The 20143-nt window shown below is 48.6% G+C and overlaps 1 protein-coding gene across 2 annotated transcripts in view; it reads right to left on the bottom strand.

Moving 5' to 3' along the window:
- Positions 1 to 651: 651 nt before the first annotated feature.
- TIMM44 (translocase of inner mitochondrial membrane 44) overlaps positions 652 to 20143 on the bottom strand; it is a 45604-nt gene continuing 26112 nt past the window's right edge. Inside the window, exons 10-14 of one of the 2 annotated variants that reach the window (XR_006354053.1) lie at positions 18485 to 18535; positions 11834 to 11923; positions 9202 to 9312; positions 1557 to 1780; positions 652 to 1250 (exon numbers count right to left, since the gene is read on the bottom strand). Coding sequence is in view for 1 of the 2 variants with exons in the window: in XM_043975105.1 (XP_043831040.1) it covers positions 1661 to 1780; positions 9202 to 9312; positions 11834 to 11923; positions 18485 to 18535 (372 nt within the window). In the remaining variant the exon portion in view is untranslated. Of the gene's footprint in view, positions 1781 to 9201; positions 9313 to 11833; positions 11924 to 18484; positions 18536 to 20143 lie in introns of both variants that reach the window. The other variant, XM_043975105.1, reaches the window with a different exon arrangement.

Genomic DNA, 20143 nt, shown 5'->3' with positions numbered 1-20143 from the left:
GTTCTCCCATGTCCAGAACTGTCTGCTCCCATTAGTGTGGGCCCACACCTCCTAACTGACATTTGGAACCTTTTGTGCCCAGTAATTGAAGTCATCTTCCCTGAAGAAGGAAGCACTCTGGCTTGGCATGTAGGTTTAGAGATAGGAAAATCCTTTTCTCTGGGGAGAGTGATGCCGCCCCCCTTTCCCCCAGCCTTCTCTTTCAGGATCCAAGAGGAGATTCCCGCTGATCCTTGAGCTTCTTCACATCCAGGGGCAGAACCATATTCCCTGAGGGCAGAGGGAGCTTGGAGCTAAGGCCCCTTCTGCCCCTGGGTACAGGCCAGTGACTTCTTGTCCAGCCTGGATGTGATCCGGCTCCCCAGCCCATCCAGGGACTCCATCTTCCTCAGGGCTGAGCCAGCCCAGCAGGGAAGGCCTGGCAGTCTCACTAGGGCCTGGCCCACTGACCCCATTCCTTTCACAGCCTGGTGCTGGCTGTTGTGGGGAACTAGACAATGAGGCCCAAGCCTCCAGCTGTTGTCTCTTCAACGCCTTCAAAGCCTTGAACTGCTTGTCCGGCCCACTCTGGCCCTCCCTCCCTCCCCCCAAGCCCCTAGGTTGTAGCTGACTCACCTACCCACAGACCTAAGTAAAACCAGGAACCGCGTCTGATACTCATTTTGGTGTTTTATTCTGTTCCAATCTTCAGGCAGTTATGTACAGAAACGAGACATTCAGGTTTAGTTACTTTTAAAAAGGCTCTCGAGTGACCTGGCTGAGCTGATGCCGGAGATGGAGGCACCTGGGGGGTGGGGGGAGGGCACCCCTCCCACCTTCACCAGAGAAGAGGAGGGATAACTGAGGCCAGAGGGGGAAGAGCCAGCACTGGGCTCTGTCCCTCAAGGCCCCTCAGACAGGACAGGCCTCGGGTCTGGGCAAGTTGTATGTGTGCAGCTAGCGGGGACCCCCACCCCCTACACAGGACGGAGGTGGGTAGCAGCTGCTCCCCATAGCCTCCTCACAGGGTCTTGTGCTTTACCTTGCCCCCTCCCCCCGCACCTGCTGCAGCAAGCTGTGTGTTCAGGGCCCTCAGTTCACTTTAGCTTTCGGAGGCTCAGCCGCTGGGCCTCGGCTCGACTTTTGGCACCCAAATCTGGCTTCTCTCAGCACTAACCAACCAGCTTGTGGCTGGGAAGGGGAGAGGAGGCTAGGGGAGAAGGAAAGGCCTCTAGGCAGCAGGCCAAGGCAGAGATGCTCCCTGGATCCACCTATTGGGCCCAATGCAGGAAAGAGGGAGAGAACAGTGTATCAGGCCTTAAGCTTTTCAGGGAGAGGAGGGGGAGCGATCTTGTGACAGTCTTAACCTTATAAAGCTGGGACCCCATGAGTTCCCTTGCTCATAGTCACCATGGCCCCAACACCACCCCTCCCTTGCCAACTGCATCCCCGAGGGGAAATTGCTCATGTCCTTATCTCATCCAGTACCCAGTCTTCCCCCCACTCTTCATTTCACACTGGATCCTAGAAAGAGGTGTGTGTATGGAGTGGGGAAGGGGGGGGGGGTCACAAAGTACCCTGCAGGAGCCAAGTGGTCTTGCATCCTGAAGCTTCTGACAGTAGTGGGGCCCTTGCTGGGGGAGCCACAGAGCACAGTCCCGCAGGTCCCCGACAGTGGTCTTCAGAGAATCTGCTCTGTGCTGGAGGCAGAAATGTCCAATAGTCTCCAGGCTGCATAGGGGTTGAGCTCAGTCTGGTCTCTACAAAGGGCCCACACGTACAGCATTCGCAACACTTTATCCTGGAGGAGAAAAGAGCACACTCAGAATAGAAAGTCTCCCAGAAAGGAAGGACAAGCTCTACACCAAGCCCCTAATGTTCTGGGGAGGTCCACAGCTTAATACTCAAGTGGCAAGTGCTGTGTCAAGAGTCAGCTTGTCTGAGTGGACCAGTGAAGATTCTACTGTTCTATAAACTGAGCCCATGAGACAGATGTTGGAAATTGAAAAGAATTCAAAAAACAGTCCAACTTGTAACCAACCTAGTAGCAACCCTCTCTACAACATGTTCTTTTTAAAACAGTATTTTATTTTCCCCCAATTACATGTAAAAACAAGTTTTAACATTATTTAAAAAAAAATTTTGAGTTCCAAACTCTCTCCCTCCCACCTGTCCTCTCCGAAACATTAAGCAATCTTTTACAGGTTATATGTGTACACTCATTCTACAACATTCTCAACAAATGGTCAGCCAGTTTCCACTTGAACACCTCCAGTGATGGAAACTCATTCTACCTCTTCAAAGGGCAGCCTGTCAGAGGCTTAAAGAGTGACTGTTGTTTCTCACTAAGCTATTGCTTCTCAAGGTTAAATGTGCCCCGTTCCTTCAGCTGATCCTTGCTATGGCCTGGGGAAGCCCACCCGCCATCCCTCCTGGGATCAATGACCAGGTATGCAGAGGATACTAACTTCTTCCAACTAAGGAAAGAGCACCCTGAGGAGAATAAAAGGGAGGAAGATTTTGGCAGGTTGTGTGAGTAGGTGCAAGGGTGGCACATGAGCGTTAGTGTGGGCAAACAAGAAGATAGGCATTTAAGTGAAAATGATCCCAAGTATGCTGGAGGGGCTCTGAGCTCTCAGAGTAAATAGGTTTTATAGTCCCAGGAGCAATAAGCCCCAAAGGCCAGCAAACACAATGGGCCCCCTGTTTACAAAATCCACATCTGTCCTCTAAAAGGAGATGGTCTAGCAAAGGGGAAGGGAAGTGAAAGAAAGGCTGCCATGAGGACAGATGGAACTCAGAAAGGAGAATCTAAAACCTCCACACATCATGTTAAGTTATGGACAGGCTGAATGAACTCCATGAAGAGGACAAAGATTAATTCTCTGAAACTCAGAAGCATCAGAACCAGAGAATACCAGAGCTGGAAGGAGTCTCATCATTTCATCATCTGGTCCAACTCCTTCATTCTGACAACTGAATTAATGCATGTGAAAAGCCAAAAGGACATGCAGGGACAGCCACCTTGTCGACTGGAGAACCGGGGCCCCTAACTTTGGTCTTAGTATTTGGGAAAACACAGCAAGCACTCCTGCCAGCTTCATGAAGGCAGTGAAGGGGCAACAGGTTAGACTAACTCATGCTCTACAGTTCCACAAGGGAGTAGAGAAAACATGTTTTGGGGATCGCTGAGAATCACAGCCCTAGCCCTCCCCCGACCACCCTTATGTTTTTCCAGCAGAGGTAGAGCCCCAGGCTGCACTTACACCACCACCCCGGATGCCAGAGGGGATTCTTGCGCTCCCAATGTAGAGCTATTGGAGACTTGGTGTGCATAATTTGTTTGACTTTCTAGTCCTAGCCAAGGCCCAGTGAATTCATGAGTTTGCTGCTGTCCTGAATCCTAGATCTAAGAGCTGGAAGGGAACTCAGGAGCCAGAGTCCAAACCCTTCACTTTACAAATGAAGAAACAGGATCAGGGGGCTAAAGGGCATGTGCATCCCTTTGTTCTATCTATCTCCAGTTCCCAGAATGCTCTCCTCAGTTACTCCACCTGAGCACACACAGCCTGGAACTGGACTCCCAAGAATAAACACAGACGGCCTGTGGGGCTACAGATGGCACACGCCCCAGTCAGCTGAACTAGCGTTACTGCAGGGAGGCTGGCAGTGAGAGTTGATCCTATTATGTATGCCCAGCCTGACAATGCCTGGTGCTTTCGGGCACTCCTTGTGTCACAAGTGTGACACAAAGGCTGCTGGCTTCTCATGCTGCACTGGCCTCCTTGTTGCGCCCTCTAAGGGGCTACTCCATGTCCTGCCCCATGCCCCTGTCATTCAAGGCCTCTCCTGATCCCCTCCCTTCACTTTATCCTGTCTAGGGTCTGTATTTATTTGTCTATGCACATGTGGTTGTACTCCTTACTAGGATGGAAGCTCCTCCTTCTCTGTCACCTCTGCACCTGGATTAAAGTTGGCCAAAATGAACTGGATTTCTGGTCAGTACTTCAAGGAGCATGGTTCAGGGGGCGCTGTCTCAGGTGCTAAGCATACAAGTCAGACACAACATCCTGAGACGCTAAGGGACGGTGGAGACGGCTCAGGGTGAGGCACCCTGACAGAAGCACGATTCGTTCAGGAAGAGCCCACAGCCATGGTCTCTCTGTGCTCAGAACCCTCCCTCTGTACAAAGAGACTGTTCAACAAGGAGCCCGAAGAGGCCCTAGAGCTGACACACCAGGGTTCTTGGAGTCTGGGAAATAAGCCTGTAGGGTAGCACCGTCCTGTAAAGCTGCATCCTTGGACACAGAAGTCGAGGAACTCAGAATGGTGGGGGCAGACACCAGAGAAAAGCACTCCCTGCCTCCCCGCCAGCCTTGGGCAGCTGTTCAATTTTGTGGGTTTGGGCAGCAACTACCACAGGGACATTCCACCAAAAACTACTTGGCGCTGCACACCTCCCATCCCGCCTGGCTTCCAGGCCACCAATTCCTGCTTCCTCACACCCTCCAAGCATGTCTCAAACGAGGCCCTGACGAGAGGGCAGGTTCTCTCCTCTTCCCTCTGCCTCACAGCAGGCGCCAGACAACAGTGGAACCACCCCTAGCACAGCCTCTCCCAGAATGACCTCACACTGCCTTCCCCACATGAGGCTGTTCCCAAGAACAGTGCCAGTCTCTACTCTTGGCCATTCCGAGCTCTCGGAAGATATAGCGGATGTCAGAAGGCTGCCGGGGGGGATGTGGAGCCAGGAAAACCTGAATCTAAATCCTGCCTCACACATTAATATGCAAACCTGGACAAGTCACTTAACTTTTGCTTGCCTCAGTTTCCTAACCTGCAAAAAATGGGAATAATAGTCCCTACCTCTCTGGGTTGTTAAAATGAAGTGGTATTTGTATAGTACTTGGTGTATCTTAAAGCACTATATGAAAACCAATTATCATTATCACCATCATCATTATTTAACAACTGGGAATATGTGGTATAGTAGAAAGGCCAGAGAAGAGGCATTCAAAAGGCATGGGTTCCAGTCCCGACTCAGTCAGACTATGTAGGTAGGTTCACATTTCAGGCAAGGGTGAGGCTAAACCTTCCAACTCAGAGTCACTTTCTGAGCCTGGATTGCTTTCCCTATAAAACGGAGATAACAGTTACACCCTGTCCTACCTCTCTCACAGGGTTATTGTTTGAAGAAAATTAGAAGGTACATCAAGGGCTGGAGTGGCCAGAAATTTTTTCATTAAATATGTGATATAAGTCTGCCACCCAAAATTCATAAGGAATTAACTGAGAAAGACTGAGAGCCATACTGTGCATACCCTCTGACCCAGTGATACCACTACTAGGTCTGTATCCCAAAGAGATCACAAAAAAGGGAAAAGGACCCATATGTACAAAAATATTTACAGCAGCTCTTTTTGTAGTGGCAAAGAATTGGAAATCGAGGGTATGCCCATCAACTGTGGAATGGCCGAATAAGTTGTGGCATATGATTGTGATGGAATTCTATTGTGCTACAAGAAATGATGAGCAGGCAGATTTCAGAAAAACCTGGAAAGACCTAAGTGGACTGATGCTGAGTGAAGTGAGCAGAACCAGGGGAACATTGTACACAGTACCAACAACATTGTGATAATCAACTGTGATAGACTTAGCTCTTCTCAGCAATACAATGATCCAAGACAATTCTAAAGGACTCATGATGGAAAATGCTCTCCACATCCAGAGAAAGAAGTGTGGAATCTGAATACAGACTGAACCATACTGTTCCTTTGGTTTTTATTTTTTTTTTGAAGATTTTTCCTTTTTGTTCTGATTCTTCTTTCACATTTTGACCAATGCGAGAATATGTTTAATGTGATAGTACATATATTATCTAATCAAATTGCTTTCTGTCTTGGGGAGGATGTAGGGAAGGGAAAGAGGGAGAAAAATTTGGAACTCAAAATCTAATAAAAACAAATGTTGAAAACTATCTTTACATGTAACTGGAAAAAAATAAAAATACTATTAAGATTGAAAAAAAAAAGACTAAGAGCCATAGATAAATGATCAAAGTATGTGAAAAGTTTTTCAAATGAAGAAATACAATCAATAATCATATGGAAAACATCAATATTACTAGTAATCAGAGAAATACAAATCACAACAACCCTGAAATATAAACTGAAATCCATTAAATTAGGGAAGAAAGGGGAAATCAATGATGGAGGGACAATAGGGTGACAAGCATGCTAATTCACTGCAGATGGAGTTGTGTATTGGTTTAGCCATTCTGGAGAACAATTTGGAGTTATCAAGAAAAGTTATGAAATTATCTGTACCCTTGGACCTAAGAGATATCAGGATCCAGTTTATTTCCCAAGGAAGTTACTGACAGCAAAGCTCAACCAACCCAGCACTTTTCAGAGTAGCCTAATCTATGATCACAAAGACTAAAGAAGTATAAATTGTGATATATGAATGGAATGGAAGATGTGCAGGACTAGTAACAAAGTAAAGCAAGCAAAGTCAACAGAAAAATAAAGGCAAAGACTATGACAATAAAGTGTAAGTCGATAAAAGTCGACTAAAGCCCAACTGACTATCAAGCCGAAGTCTACATCCATCCTTTTTGTAAATAGAAAGGGACACCTACTGTTAGCACCAATCATTCTATTGGATGTTTTTGCTTAACTGTTTTCAGGAAATGTGTGTTCAGGGGGCTGAAGAGGGATAGGCCGAGCATTTGTTGGGAAGTGTCTGTTGTGTTGAGACCAAATGTATTGATGGGAAAAAGAAAAAAAAAAGCCAGGGTGCCTGCCAAAACTCCCTCCTGCCCCTTGGTAAATGTGCCAAGCTGCTGAATAAAAGCTATCGATGATTACTGAGGCCAGTTGACTATAGGGGCAGAGAGAGGGGAAGGAGAGCCAGCTGTCTCAATGCTAATGTGGGGTAAGGGGGGAACAGCCTCCAATCTGCAGGTGCCTGCCAGTATTAAACCTTCACTGCTCATGAAACCACCACCCTGCTACTTCTGTGACTGAAAAAGTCGCACTCTCTCTGGGCCTCAGTTTCCTCACTGTACCCCTAAATGTGATGTCTTCTTTGCCCCACTCTTGACCATCTCCAGCTCCTTCTCTGGCCACCTCTACTTCCTTCTCTTCCAGCTCCTGTAACTAGATGGACTTAAGGCCAGAAGTGGGCCTTTCTTTAAGAGGCCTGACAGTGGTGTGGATCACTAACCTTGGGTTCAAGTCCCAGGTCTAACTCGGACTGACTCACTGGCTGAGGCAAGTTCTCGCACCATTCTATCAGCCTCAGTTCAAGGTGGTCCCTTCAAGCTCTAAAACTCCACAAGTCTATGATGTGCGTGTTTCCTAGGGATGCCTTTCAGTTTGCTGTGGTCAGTAACCATTACACTTCTATAGCACTTGGAGAATACTCCAAGTGCTGTCCCCATTTTACATTAGAGGAACGTGAGGGCGTGGGGCTGGACGGCCCTCAGACTCCTCTTGTGTTCTGCACCTAAGATCCCTCAATCCCAGAGCTACTAAGTATCTCACCTAGGACTATAGATCTGCTATGTGACTCCCAGCCTGGGGCTCTCTGCACACCGCTATAAGCTGCAACTGAATTGGGCACATGGGCCTAGAAGGTGCTCCCTGACCAAGCAAACCTGCTGTGCAGCCTCAAGCATAGCACATATGGTCTGAGGCCAGCAATGGCCTCACTGACCCCCTCATGAGGGCATGGGCCCCCACAACACAGCCCGCTCTGAGAAATGACAGAAACTAGATGCTTCCCATGGGACAGGACTTGTCCTAAGAACTCATCCAGGCAGCTAGGCCTGAATATAATCTCTGCGGCCTAAGAGGCCACTGTGCTACTCTGAGCTTTATCTGACCTGCCAGCTCCTGAGAGCCAAACAATTCCCTTTCAGATTTACTGTGAACATCATGAAATAAGAGGTCAAAGGATGAAGGAAATTGATGGAGCCTGACACCAGGCTATGTGGGTAGAGATCACCAGATGCCAGTGTTGAGTTAAAATTCACTATAAGATGCTGTTTTATATGGCTGACTTTTGTTACAGAAAGCAAAGATGGCCTCAGGACAGACACCTCCAGGGTTAGGCCCTAGCAGAGGCTGGGACTGGGGGGTGGTCCTTAACTCCAAACAGCTGCTATTCAGCTGAACCATTTTCCCCAGAATCCCTGAGGTGTATCTTGGAATTAGGCCTAAATCAGTAAATGAGGTATACAGTTAGGGATGGAAGCTACAAGCAAACCAGAAGTAGAGGATCTGGTCCCCAAGTCACTAAGGTCTGAGCTAGATGGAAAGTAAGAGCTTCTGTGGAGGCTCAGCTGGAGTCCCCCCCAACCACCTTCCTCCGACCCTCAAAGGCATCTTCCCACGGCTGCCCTTATCTCCCAAACCAGATTTCCTCCAGGCCTAGACAAAGGCAAAGGCCCTCTAAGAACAATAAGAGGAACTTCCTAAACTTCTGACACAGACAGTACATGGGAAAAAGGAATGATTTCCAAAGGTCATCAAATAAGAATGAAGCTAACCCCACTAGCTGGGACTTGGGGCTGGTTACAGAACTCCGGGTCCTTACAACATGGTTAGGCATTACTGATGATGATTCTTCTCTGGAAGTTAGAAAAACATAACCAGCGCTTGCTGTGGGAAAGAGAGGTCTAATCCAAACAGAATGGGGGCCTGGACTAGCTAACTCCTGCGTACTAACAGACTGATGGGGAGAAGCTCTCCCCCTCAAGGTCAGCCTCCCTGCTTTGGCCAGGGCAGAGCAGATCAGGTGGCTGTGCTCAACACAGCAAGTCCTCCAGAATATTGCTCTTTCTTTTTACACCTGGGTCAGCTGCACCAACAAATGAGGGGTCATCAAGCAATAAGGCCCCAGAGCAGTCAGTCTTCCCTGGTTAATGCTGACACATCTAGTCAACCATCTACGAAGACCTACTGATCCAGTCTGAAAACCAGAGGGGCTACTGCCAAGGAGCTGTCCTGGGCTCAGGCCTGGGCACTAGGCCCATATGGATCCCTCAGCTGGGGGGGGGGGGGTGATGGTAGAAAAGTCTTGGATTTGGGAAGTCAGGAGGTCTGGGATCTACTGACAGTCTGGCCTATAACCTGGCTCTCTGGGCCTCAGTTTCCTTATATGAACAATACCATGAGCCCTGTTCAAACCTGAAGTTCCTTCTATGCCTTCACTTACCGGGTCTCCTTCTACCACTTCCCCTTTGGGGTTCCTGATCACCATCACCAGCTGTGCCTGGAACGTGATGATTAGGACGGGTCCCTGCTCCATCATCTTCCCCATCGCCAGCTGCAGGGAAGGCAAACATAGAAAAAAGCAATCACCAACAGCTTTTCTAGTGCCGCTACAGTAAGAGATGCTGTGGGAGAATGAGGCGTCTGAAGCCGCTCCTGGTATTCCTGCTCAGTCCATGGAAATCACGATGGGGCCTCTGTAGCAGGACCACAGAGGCCTCCTGCCCCTGGGCCGGCCCTGGCCGCGAGGCAAAACGCACCCCTCCTCCTCAGGAAGCTCCCAGTAAGGCGGCCATGATACTCTCTCTTACATACTTCACAGTGACAACTTACACAAAGCCTCCATCAGCCCGTGGTGGCTCAGCAGGTTTGGTTCTGCAAAGCCCTCTCCATTCATCTTTCTTATCTGGAGCTTCAGAACACCTCTCTCAGCAAATTTCTTCCTGGCATCCCCAACCCCTGACCCGATCCTCAGTCTGAGCTCTGAAGCAGACAGCACAAGCTCTCGGTCTTAGCCAACAGGTTCAGGGAGAGGCCGTAGCCCCAAGCCCTCGGGGAGGGCCTGCCTCTATGACTGGCTCTGCTGCCCCCTCCAGTCACAAGATATGTTCCTGGCCTTCACATGCTGCCTTTACCCCACGCCTACTTCCTGTTCTCCTGCTGCACACACCAAGGTCAATGGTCAATGACCACCAAGCCTTTCCTATCACCATTCAGGAAATGGGATTTTCTGGGAGACCCTGGGCAAGTTCCCTCAATGCCGGCAGTTAAAGGGTTAATAAGAACGCCTGAATTTTCTGCTAGGTTCCAAGGAGGTGTGGTCTTGAAGAGCAAGTGCTCCGTTTGCAGGCCCAAGCCCTGTAAGCAGTCAGAGGCCAGTATCCAGAGGCACTCCCCTCCTCTTGGCCTCGTGGTCTTATAACTAGACCAGAACTTAGAGGTTCCAGTTCCCAGACACCGAAGGCCTGAACCTGGGTTAGGGCAAACCTATCCAGGGTCTATATAATCTTCAGAAATTAAAAGAAAAGTTCTCCCAACCTTTTGGCGCTGAACTTCATCTGCCAGCCAGAGCCCAAGAACATTAGCCCAGATGCCTTCAGAACAGGTGCGCTTAGCCCAGGGCTTTGGAACTGGATAGATATTAGAAACAGAACTGGTTTCATGTGTCATTCCATTTTATGCATTTAAAAATACTGTTATGAGAAGGGGTCCATAGGCTTGCCTAAACTGGTTTTGATTAAGGAGCCCTGCTTCAGAAGGAAAGGGCTGCTTACTGAGGGCTCAGTAACCAGCAACTACAATCGTGGAGAGAAAACAGAAAGGCTTCTCTCTAGGCTGACCAGTTTGGAGGTATTTCCCCTTACACTCAGGTGGCTGGTATCAATACCTGGGAGACACAATGCTTGTCTTGTTCCTGATCCAAAAAAGAGATCTTGGCCCCATTTCAAGCCTTTGCCTTCTAGCAGCTCATGACAAGCCCCCAAAGAAGGAGGGGCAACAGATGCAGTTGCCCTCATTTCAACTGTGTGTGGCTGAGAGAATGGACACAGAATCCTGAGCTACATCTGTCAGTCATGAGCTTGTAAATCCTGGCTGCTGCCTGCCCCTCTCCCCCACCACACATCACAGGAAAAGCCAGCAGCAGGACAGTCACAACTACACTGGGTGGGCAAAGAATAGGTAATGTCTCAATGGGCCTCAGCGCCCATGCCAGGCTTGCCAGGCGGAACCTGCTCCCTGAGGAGCCATAACGCCTCACCAAAGTGCACCAGAGAGTGATTCCTTCTCATGAGAAACGGGCCCAGACACTCCTCCTCCAGCAGCTGTTGTTCTGAAAGCCAAGCCATTCCTCTTTACAATGCTGAGAGCAAGTCTGCAGGTTAAGGGCTCCTTAGGGAGCACTGGCTGAAGCTGTAATCCTTACCGAAGTCGTCAAATAGACCAGCCCATGCTAAGCTGGGGGTGCAGAGTAAGGGAGCAGAATGAAAACCTATGCAGGACTTGGAGCCACAAGGTTGGAGAGGGGAAGGGACCTCTGGGGGCATCTCATCCAACTCCCACCGATGTGAGAGTCATCTCCATGACTTCCCTGTACAACTCAGTCTAAAACACTCTACTTTCCAAACCAGTGAATTCAACGCTGGGCAGCTAATTCCTTGGAAACTTTTCCTTACATCGATCCCAATATGCCTCTGTGCAACATCCACTATCCTACCGAGGCCAGTCATTTGTTTTATGATTGAGGGCAAGGCACTGCCCGTCTTTCAGGCCTCCTCCCAGCCATCTGTAAAACAAGGGGCCTGTCCTAGACCAGCTCTTCTTAAGCTTTCCTGCTTCATGGATCCTTTCGGAAGTCTGGGGAAATCTACAGATCCCCTTCTCAGGAGATTTCTCAATTAATGCATAAGGTAAAATGCATAGGGCCACAAAGAAAGGCAATTCTATTGAAATAGTTAGCAAAATATTAAAAGAACAAAACCAAGTTCACAAAGCCCGGGTGAAGACCCCCAAGGTCCCTTCAATCCCATGAGCCTAACTAGCTTCTGCACCACAAGGAGAAACTGTAAGAGACTTACATCAACATTGCTGATATCCAGAACCTTGGAATGGAACTGCAGGCCCATGGATTTCGCCTGGTGGATGGGAGGAGCCACCTGATTGTAGGTCTGCAAGAAAGGAGACGCAGGTGAGCCAGGAGCAGTGTCGCCATCACTTCAGAAAAGTGCAGGTCTGCAGGAAGGCCCTGACTGATACTTCAGGGGGGGAGTGGGAGACAGAGGCATGGGCTACAGTGAAGCAACCCTGTGACAGCCAGCATAGGAGACCAAACAAACTCCATTAGACTATAAGTGGTGCCCTTGTTTCCTCATTGCCCATCTGAACCTCAAGCCTGTCGGTAGCCCACTTGCCCAGACAGCACCCAGAGCCGCCTGATTTGGGGTCCAGACTCCTCTGAGCTTTGAAGGCAGCTGTTGGGAGTGAGAACAAAGAATGTGTTACACGTACTCTTCTCTAACTAGACTTCAGTCTTAGGAGAAGCAAGGGCTCTCTTACATGTTACTTTGCAACTTCCCCTCGGCAGCCTCCATCCCAGCAACAGCTTCACTGGCACAGTCATCTTCTCTCATTTTAACAGATATTCAGCCATCTTAGCCAACCTCGAGCCTCACACAAAGCAGCTTGGATTAGTCACAATGCAGAGGAGGGCTTCAAAGGTCTGACATCTCCTCCTCTGTTTTCCCCATTGTTTATGAGATGAGTACAGAGCAAAATGAGCCAGAAAAGATCCGAAGTTGCTTAATGTGAAGAAGCAGAAAACCAAGGCTGAGTAGGATGAGATACAGGGGAAGGGGATGAGAGCAAATTCTGAGGGGGTGAGGCTAAATTCGGGACAATACACCTGAAGGTTGAGGGCATGGGCCACGTTGCAAGAATATCAAAGAACTGGAGGGAGATGAATAGGCATAAAAATCTTGGGATGGGGAAGAGGTAGGAACTAAGCTTCCCCTGATTTCCCTCTATTGGGCCTAGAGTCAAGAAGACCTGGGTTCAAATCTGGTCTTAGATACTTTCTGGCACAGACCCGGAGGAAGTCACTTCCCTTTGCCTCAGTTTCCTCATCTGAAACATGGGGACATTAACAGCACCTCACTCGCAGGGTGCAGGGTTGGCGTGAGGATCAAATGAGATAATAATTGCAGAGCTTTTGGCACTGTGTCTGGCACACTGACGTTGTTCTTCTTCAGTCCCGTCTGAGTCTTTGTGACCCCATTTGGGGTTTTCTTGGCAGAGACACTAGAGTGCTTTGCTATTTCTTCTCCAGCTCGTTTGACAGAAGAACCACCGAGGCAAACAGGGTGAAGTGACTTGGCAAGGGTCACACAGCTACTAAGTGTGTGAGGTCAGATCTGAATTCAGGAAGATGAGTCTTCTTGACTCCAAAGCCCAGCGCTCTGTGCACTATGGCGCCCTCTAGCTGCCCATCTGGCACACAGTAAACACTATATAAATGTGAGTTATGATTGTTTGTTATTAGGCTATCCCACCACAGCTCCTCCCCTTCCTATGCTGCTCCTGCAAATGAAGACAAACTCACTCTCCCCCTCTTCCCAGGGGAATTATTTTCTCTGGATTTAAATTTTTACATATTTTGAGTGCACTATGTAATCACCAGGGAGGTGGCTACCTGAACTTAGGCAGAGTGGGCTCTGGGTATTCTGGGAACACTGGCACAGAGCACTGGGCAGGACTTTTGGCTGGGCCAGGCCTCAGAACAGAAGAGATCGGCTTCACAGACCATGTGCATCAGGACATAGACAGGCTTGGGTCTTGTACTTCAGGGCACTGCACACCACTCCTCCTTGTTTTCTTGCCTTCCCTCAAACCCTGTGCTGGGGCTTCCTCCTGGTGGGAGGTGACGCTGTTCTGAAAGGCTGTGCCAGCAGAATGTAAGGGCTTGTAAACCCTAAGAAACTGGGTAGGCTCTGAGTAGGGTTGAGGACACATGATGTCTGCTGTCTGAGGACCATCTAATATAAGTACCCAGAGGTACACGGTCAACTTGGCGATGAGGGAATGGACTTCACACAGATGAGTGACCAAGGTGCCAAGTGGCTCCATCTCCCCTGCTGGAAGGAGTGTATGCACTGACAGATATCCCGGATCCTCAAAGCAGTCGCTTCCCTTTTTTTTCAGCCTTGCAAGTCCAAGGGCTCCCAAGCAGCCTCAGGGGATGTTGATGGATCGGGTGCCTCATGTCTGGGCTCTGCTGGGCTGTCCTCAGGCACCCAGTCTCTAGGCTGACTCCTTAGAGGTGTGGGCTCCTGCTGGCCTTCAAGGGCACAGTGTCACAGTGGGGCAGGGAAGATGTGTTCTGAAAACCCCCACAAACCTTTTGTGGACAGAGTGACTGGGAAGGGCAGGCTCAGAGTGGGGAGGACTGGAGACGGGAGTGGCTGGATGCTAGTTACACAACATGGAAGGTACAGGGAGGCCCTCTATTGGTGGCATCTGGTGATGGTGCCCGCAGGTCACATAAGTGGAGCTGCAGACACCCATCGAGAGCAGGGCTGTCTTTCATGGGTTTTTCTCTGGCCTGTTGTCAAGATACTTTTTCCTGACAGGGGTATTTGCCCAGGAAGTAAAGGTGCGTTGGTGGTGAGGCACCATGAGGGCCAGAGCAGACTGGTAGGGGGACAAACACCTTTCACAAGGCATGGCACTGGTTGCCCCAGCCCCTCACTAGTGCTTAAGTGCCTATGTTCCAGACATGGTGCTGGCACTGGAGACCAAGCCGTGCCACAAGAGGCACAGCTTACTGAGTAGCAGTGACACAGTCAGACCTGTGCTTTAGGAGAGCCCCCCTGGCTGCTCTGAGGAGGATGGCGATGGGGCCACTTAGGTGCCTGTCCCAACAGTCTGTGCAGGGGAGAGGTGACTGAAGGGGACAGAAGAGAGAGTGGGTAGAGGCAGAAATGACAGCATTTGGCTGCTGTGGGGCAAAACCACAGAGACTGAGGGTCACTGATGCCATGAGAGTCTCTGAGAGAGAAATGAACACATTGTGAGGAGAGCTGGGGACAGAGAAGGTGCTCTGCTCCGGACGGAAGAATCTGAGCAAAGAGGGATCAGGGGGCAGAAAGAGGACGATGATATAGCAGAAGACAGTGCAGAGTGGTCACAAAGGGTGAGAATGCCAGGGAAGAGAGTGTGAGGAGGAGGCCTGAGAAAGTGAGACACTCAGCAACCTCGGGGAGAGGTTTCAGTCACCAGACGGCCAAGTGAGAGGTGATGAAGCTGCAGCGCTGCATGCAGGCAGCTTTTTCTAGGAGTCTGTGGCCATTCTCTGATGAAAGCAGTACCAAAGACCCTTCTAGCCCCAAACCGTGGGGAACACTGGAATTGAGCATACAGATTTGCCACTTCCTTTGCCCAGACTATGAACATGCCAAGGTCTCCTCCCTCGCCCTTACGAAAGTCCTCACTCGATTTCACCATCCCATAAAGTACCAGGCTTTGTCTCTCCTCCCGTTCACAACCTAAATCCGGAGATGTCTAAACTTGCTGCCACCATTTCCCCTCTTCTATCCTTGCAGCCTGCCTTCTGACCTCATTTAACTGAAAGCACTCTCCATGGTGACCAATGCTCTCCTAACCACTAAGTCACAGGAGTTTGGGACACTTCTGTGTGCCTCCGTCTCCATGACATTGTTCTCCTCTGGTTTTCCCCCATCCATTTGTCGGCCCTTCTTAGTTCCACCCACTGGATCCTGCTCTGCCATGACTCTGAAATCTGCGTGTCTGATCCTGATCTCTTACTGAACCCCACGTTGTTACCTGTTGAACCTCTCCACCTGGACATCAAAGAAGTACCTTAAACTTGACTTGCCCAAAGTAGAACTCATTTCCACTCTGAAATCTGTCCCTCCTCCAAATGTCCCCACTTTTGTTGAGGGTGCCATCATTTTTGTTTTTGCAGGGCAATGGGGGTTAAGTGACTTGCCCAGGGTCACACAGCTAGTAAGTGTCAAGTGTCCGAGGCCGGATTTGAACTCAGGTCCTCTTGAATCCAGGGCCGGTGCTTTATCCACTGTGCCACCTAGCTGCCCCAGGGTGCCATCATTTTTTCAGTCATTTATTCTCCTCCCTGACTCTTTCCTCTCTGTGTCTCGTTGATACTACATCCCACACAACTAAGCCTCTATTCTAATTAATGTCCTCACTGCCTCCTGACTAGGCCAGACTACTAAAATGGTCTCTTAACTGGCCTCACCTTATATGGTCTCTCATTCCTAAACCATCTTCTACAAATGTCAAAATATTTTAAAAACACGGATCTGTCCTTGCTACTCTCAACTCAAAATTCTTTGGTTGCTCCCTTTCATTTTAGGATACAATACAAAATTATTTAAAGTTCCCCACACTCTGACTCTCACCTGTTTTCCAAAACTCATTTCATATTACTCCCTTCATATACTTTCCATTCTAATCAAACCTGCCTGTTCCCTGCTGCCCTTATACAACCCTGAATCTCAAAGGATTTCAGAGTTGAAAGGGCACCGGGCCTTAGTCCAATCCCTCCCAACTAAAGAGAGATAAGTGGTCATCTTCTTCTTCTGTGCTTTGGCACAGCATCTTGCCCATATGTGGGATGTGCGTCCTCCTCACCTCCATCTGTCTCTTGGAATTCCTAGCTTCTTTCGAGTCTCAGCTAAGGTAACACCTCCTACACAAGGCATTCGCTGATCCCCTCAGCTGGCACTACTCTCTCCCTCTTGAAGTTATTTTATATTAAATTTTTAAATATTCTGTGTTTATTTATCCAAGGGTCCATCATGTCCACCAATAGAAGCTAAACTTCTTGAAGGGCTGTGCTAGCAGGATATAAGCTGGATTCATTTAAGGACCAACCAAGCCAAGAAGATTGAGGAGTGGCCCTCGGGGTGGCATTCACAAAAGGCTCAGAGGAGCTTGTTCACAAGGACACACTACACATCTGGGAGCAGTCATTGCTCTTCTGCTTCAGGCATGTAGGTCCTAACCCAAGTAGCCTCAGTAGATGGTGACAGGTTTTTCTGCCCTTTGTTAGGCTGGTGCTCAGGCACACGGCTCATTGCCATGTCGATATCCAAAGCCTTTCTGTCTTCTTAGAAAGACTGTAAGGGGCATGGAATACTTTGCTTTCCTTTGTGGTTTTAGCATCTTGCACAGGACCTTGCATATTAATAGAATGCCTTTTACTTGAAACTAAATTATGTAACACGGTCTCTTAGAACCCTCCTTTGGCATACCACGTTAAGTTCCATGAAGGCATTTGTCCCTCCACCAGTGTAATGTTTGCTGTAGGTAGACCACATAGAGTGCTATGGGACTACTGTCCAGACCGGACATGCAGTTGGAAAGGCGAGGCCAGAGAGGCAGTGCTCCAGGATACCAATGTGCACTGGCACCGAAGATGACCACACTGGACCCAGAACTGAGGGGGAGAAAGAAAGGAACTGCTTGTATCTGGGAAACTGCACGGTCCTTTTAATTACCTCAACTTGGTCTATGACCCCAAATTAAATTGTTTTAGCAACAATATTTTTCTGGTGAAGCCATATGGCTATGAAGACTGGAAAACTCCATGATTCAAAGAGCCGAAACACTGGGTGATCCAGAAGGCAATCCAGAGAAGCCTGCAATGGGCCCAAGAAGGACACAGCATACTGATGCCTTGTAGAAGTCCAGGAAACAGAATGGGAAGATGTGGTTCAGTCACTAATTGAAAGCAAAGGGTAACAGATGTCAGCCCAAGGGCTTACCCAATGCTCAGAATCTGAGGAGATGACCAGCATGCTGGGTAGATATTCTATGGACAATCTGTGGTAGAAGAGAAACTAGTTTCCCAGAGGACAAGGCATGGGTGGCTTAGAGAATCTGTGGGGCCAGAGGGTGGGCCACACCAACAGATTGCAGGTCTGTGGAAGCCTTGTGGAAAGTATTGCAGGAGAAAGAAAAATGACAGCTCTTGTTCTCTAAGAGAATAATTGTAAATGAACTGTTACTGTGATTACTTTGCTAAAATTTGTAATTTTGTCAAAATGCAAATAGTTTGGAGGTCGAGATTTTATCTGGTATTTGATGACTCATTTTGGTTCTCTGGTTTCTGGTATTTGACGGGATATGAGTGTTTACTAGCACTTTTTTAAACCCTGAGAAAGCTCAAGTCCACAGATGTGGGTGCTGGGAGGCTTCTTGGAGGCCATCTAGTCTCGCCCTCGTGGGCAGCAGTGATAGCCTGACCGCCGCTCATCTATACTCTGCTTGGGATCTCCCATGATGGGGAGGCTCACTCCATTGGGTATCAGCTGGCAGCACCGCTTTTTCAAACAGCTCAGATGATTGGGAATTCTTTCTTAATGCTGAGCTGTTTATCTACTTCTGTACAACTTCCATTGCTACTCCTAATTCCACCCTCTGGGCCCAGATCAAGCCAGTCTAATTAATCCCTTTGTCCTCATCTGCATGACAGCCCTCCAAATTCTTGAAGCCAGATCTCATGTCTACCCTAAGTCTTCACTTCTCCCAAGCTAAACAACCTCAAGTTTCTTCACCAGACTTTTCTTAATGCTGCCTAAGATCATGTTAGCTCTAAAAAATCCCCAACCTATCAGTAGTTCTTTACATTGATTTCATTTTCTAAAATGTTTTATAAAATCCAGAAAACTCAAAATGTGAGAACTTACTGCTTCATAGCACCAGTCTTTGAGGATATCGAGCTCTCCAGTTATCATGGCCTAAAAAAGAAAATGAAAAGTGTGAGCTGGAAGGAAGACTTCTGGGGAAGAGAGCAAGCCTGCAGGAGGCAGCTGCTTGAGTGCAACTTGTAACCAGAGGGCTGTCTCTGCTGCTTCCCCCAGCTCTCAGAGCTTCAACTGAATGTCTGGAGTCCTAACACAGCTGTTGAATCTCCAGGGAGTTTTTAGCCAGGAGCACTTCAGAGCTCGATGGGGAAGGAGGACTGGTGTCAGGTGGCTACAGCTGAGGTCCAAAGACCTTCTTTCCAGGCTCCTGTGTCACCAAAACCTAGTCCATCCCTCCTCACCCTTTGGTGTATCCTTCACAAAAGCAAAGTACGGGGGATACCTCAGTTACAAACCCCTTTCTTACAAAGTTCAGGCAAGGTTTACCACGGTGTGAAGCCATTAGGGGAAGTTCTGGCCTTCTCCTTGATGCTTAACATAGTAAGTGAGCTGACAATCCTCAGACACCAGAGTGGTGAGGGTGGGGTGAACATCAGGCTGTGTCTGTGTCAAACTTCTGAGGGTAGTACTGGACAGGGAACCTATCCCAAGGGAACCTTGATAGATATATAGATATGTGCATTTGATTTCTCTCACTCTCTCTTCAATGAGTGCTGCAACCTAATTCATCAGAAAGGGAAGGAATCCGCCCTACCAATGTCTAAGCAAGACACACATCCTGACATGACACACAATCCCATGCCTAGTTGATTATTTCTATTTGGGGGTGGGGTGGGCCAATGAGGGTTAAGTGACTTGTCCAGGGTCACACAGCTAGTTAAGTGTCAAGCGTCAGAGGCTGGATTTGAACTCAGATCCTCCTGAATCCAGGGCTGGTGTTTTATCCACTTTGCTACCTAGCTGCCCCCAATTATTTCTATTTTGGGTAGTAAAGATCCAATCAAAGCATATGTGCTTTGTATCACACAAGTGATCAGATTTCAGTTAGTCAGCAAAGGATAGTTGGGAGATTTTTGTCCTAACGTCTATGTACCAGTAAGGTTACGGAAGTTAGGGCCTGGAGCGAAGTTAAGTGAAAGCAGAGACAAAACCCTGAGAACAAATAAAAGAATGAGACAGGCTGCAAGATTTCCCTGCAAACTGAACCTTAGATACTGGAGGGTCAGGGAAGCCTCCTCCTTATGGCTGCTTTTGTACAGTCTTCCCTGACTAATATAAGTCGCTGTCCAAAAGGTGGGAACAAGAGGCAGATGCTAGGGAGAAAAGGGAGGCAGCTCATCAACCACGAATCTCCTTCAGCTACACCTAGAGAGTACTGGTTGAACTGAAGGGCAAAAATGCCAGTTCAGCAACAAGTCAACTAAAGAACCAGGAAACCTGGTTCTAACCTTGAATCTACCCCTGAATGTGGACTGCTTATGTCTCTGTTTCCCAATCTATTCAATAGGCATGACTATAAGATCCTCTCACTACCATACAAAAAAGCCAGAAACTTCCTGAAAGAGGAGGGATATACCAACAGTATCAAGACTCAGAGAAATGCCCCAGTTTCTCAATGGGGTATAAACTCTCCTTGCCACTCTATCCCTTCCTCCCAAACTTGCTGAGGCAGATCCCAGGCCAAGTCAGGCCAGAGTTTTT

The sequence above is a fragment of the Dromiciops gliroides genome, chromosome 1 (genome assembly GCF_019393635.1).
Source record: "Dromiciops gliroides isolate mDroGli1 chromosome 1, mDroGli1.pri, whole genome shotgun sequence".
In the NCBI taxonomy this organism is placed as follows: Eukaryota; Metazoa; Chordata; class Mammalia; order Microbiotheria; family Microbiotheriidae; genus Dromiciops; species Dromiciops gliroides.
This window is presented reverse-complemented; position numbering and strand designations above follow the sequence as displayed.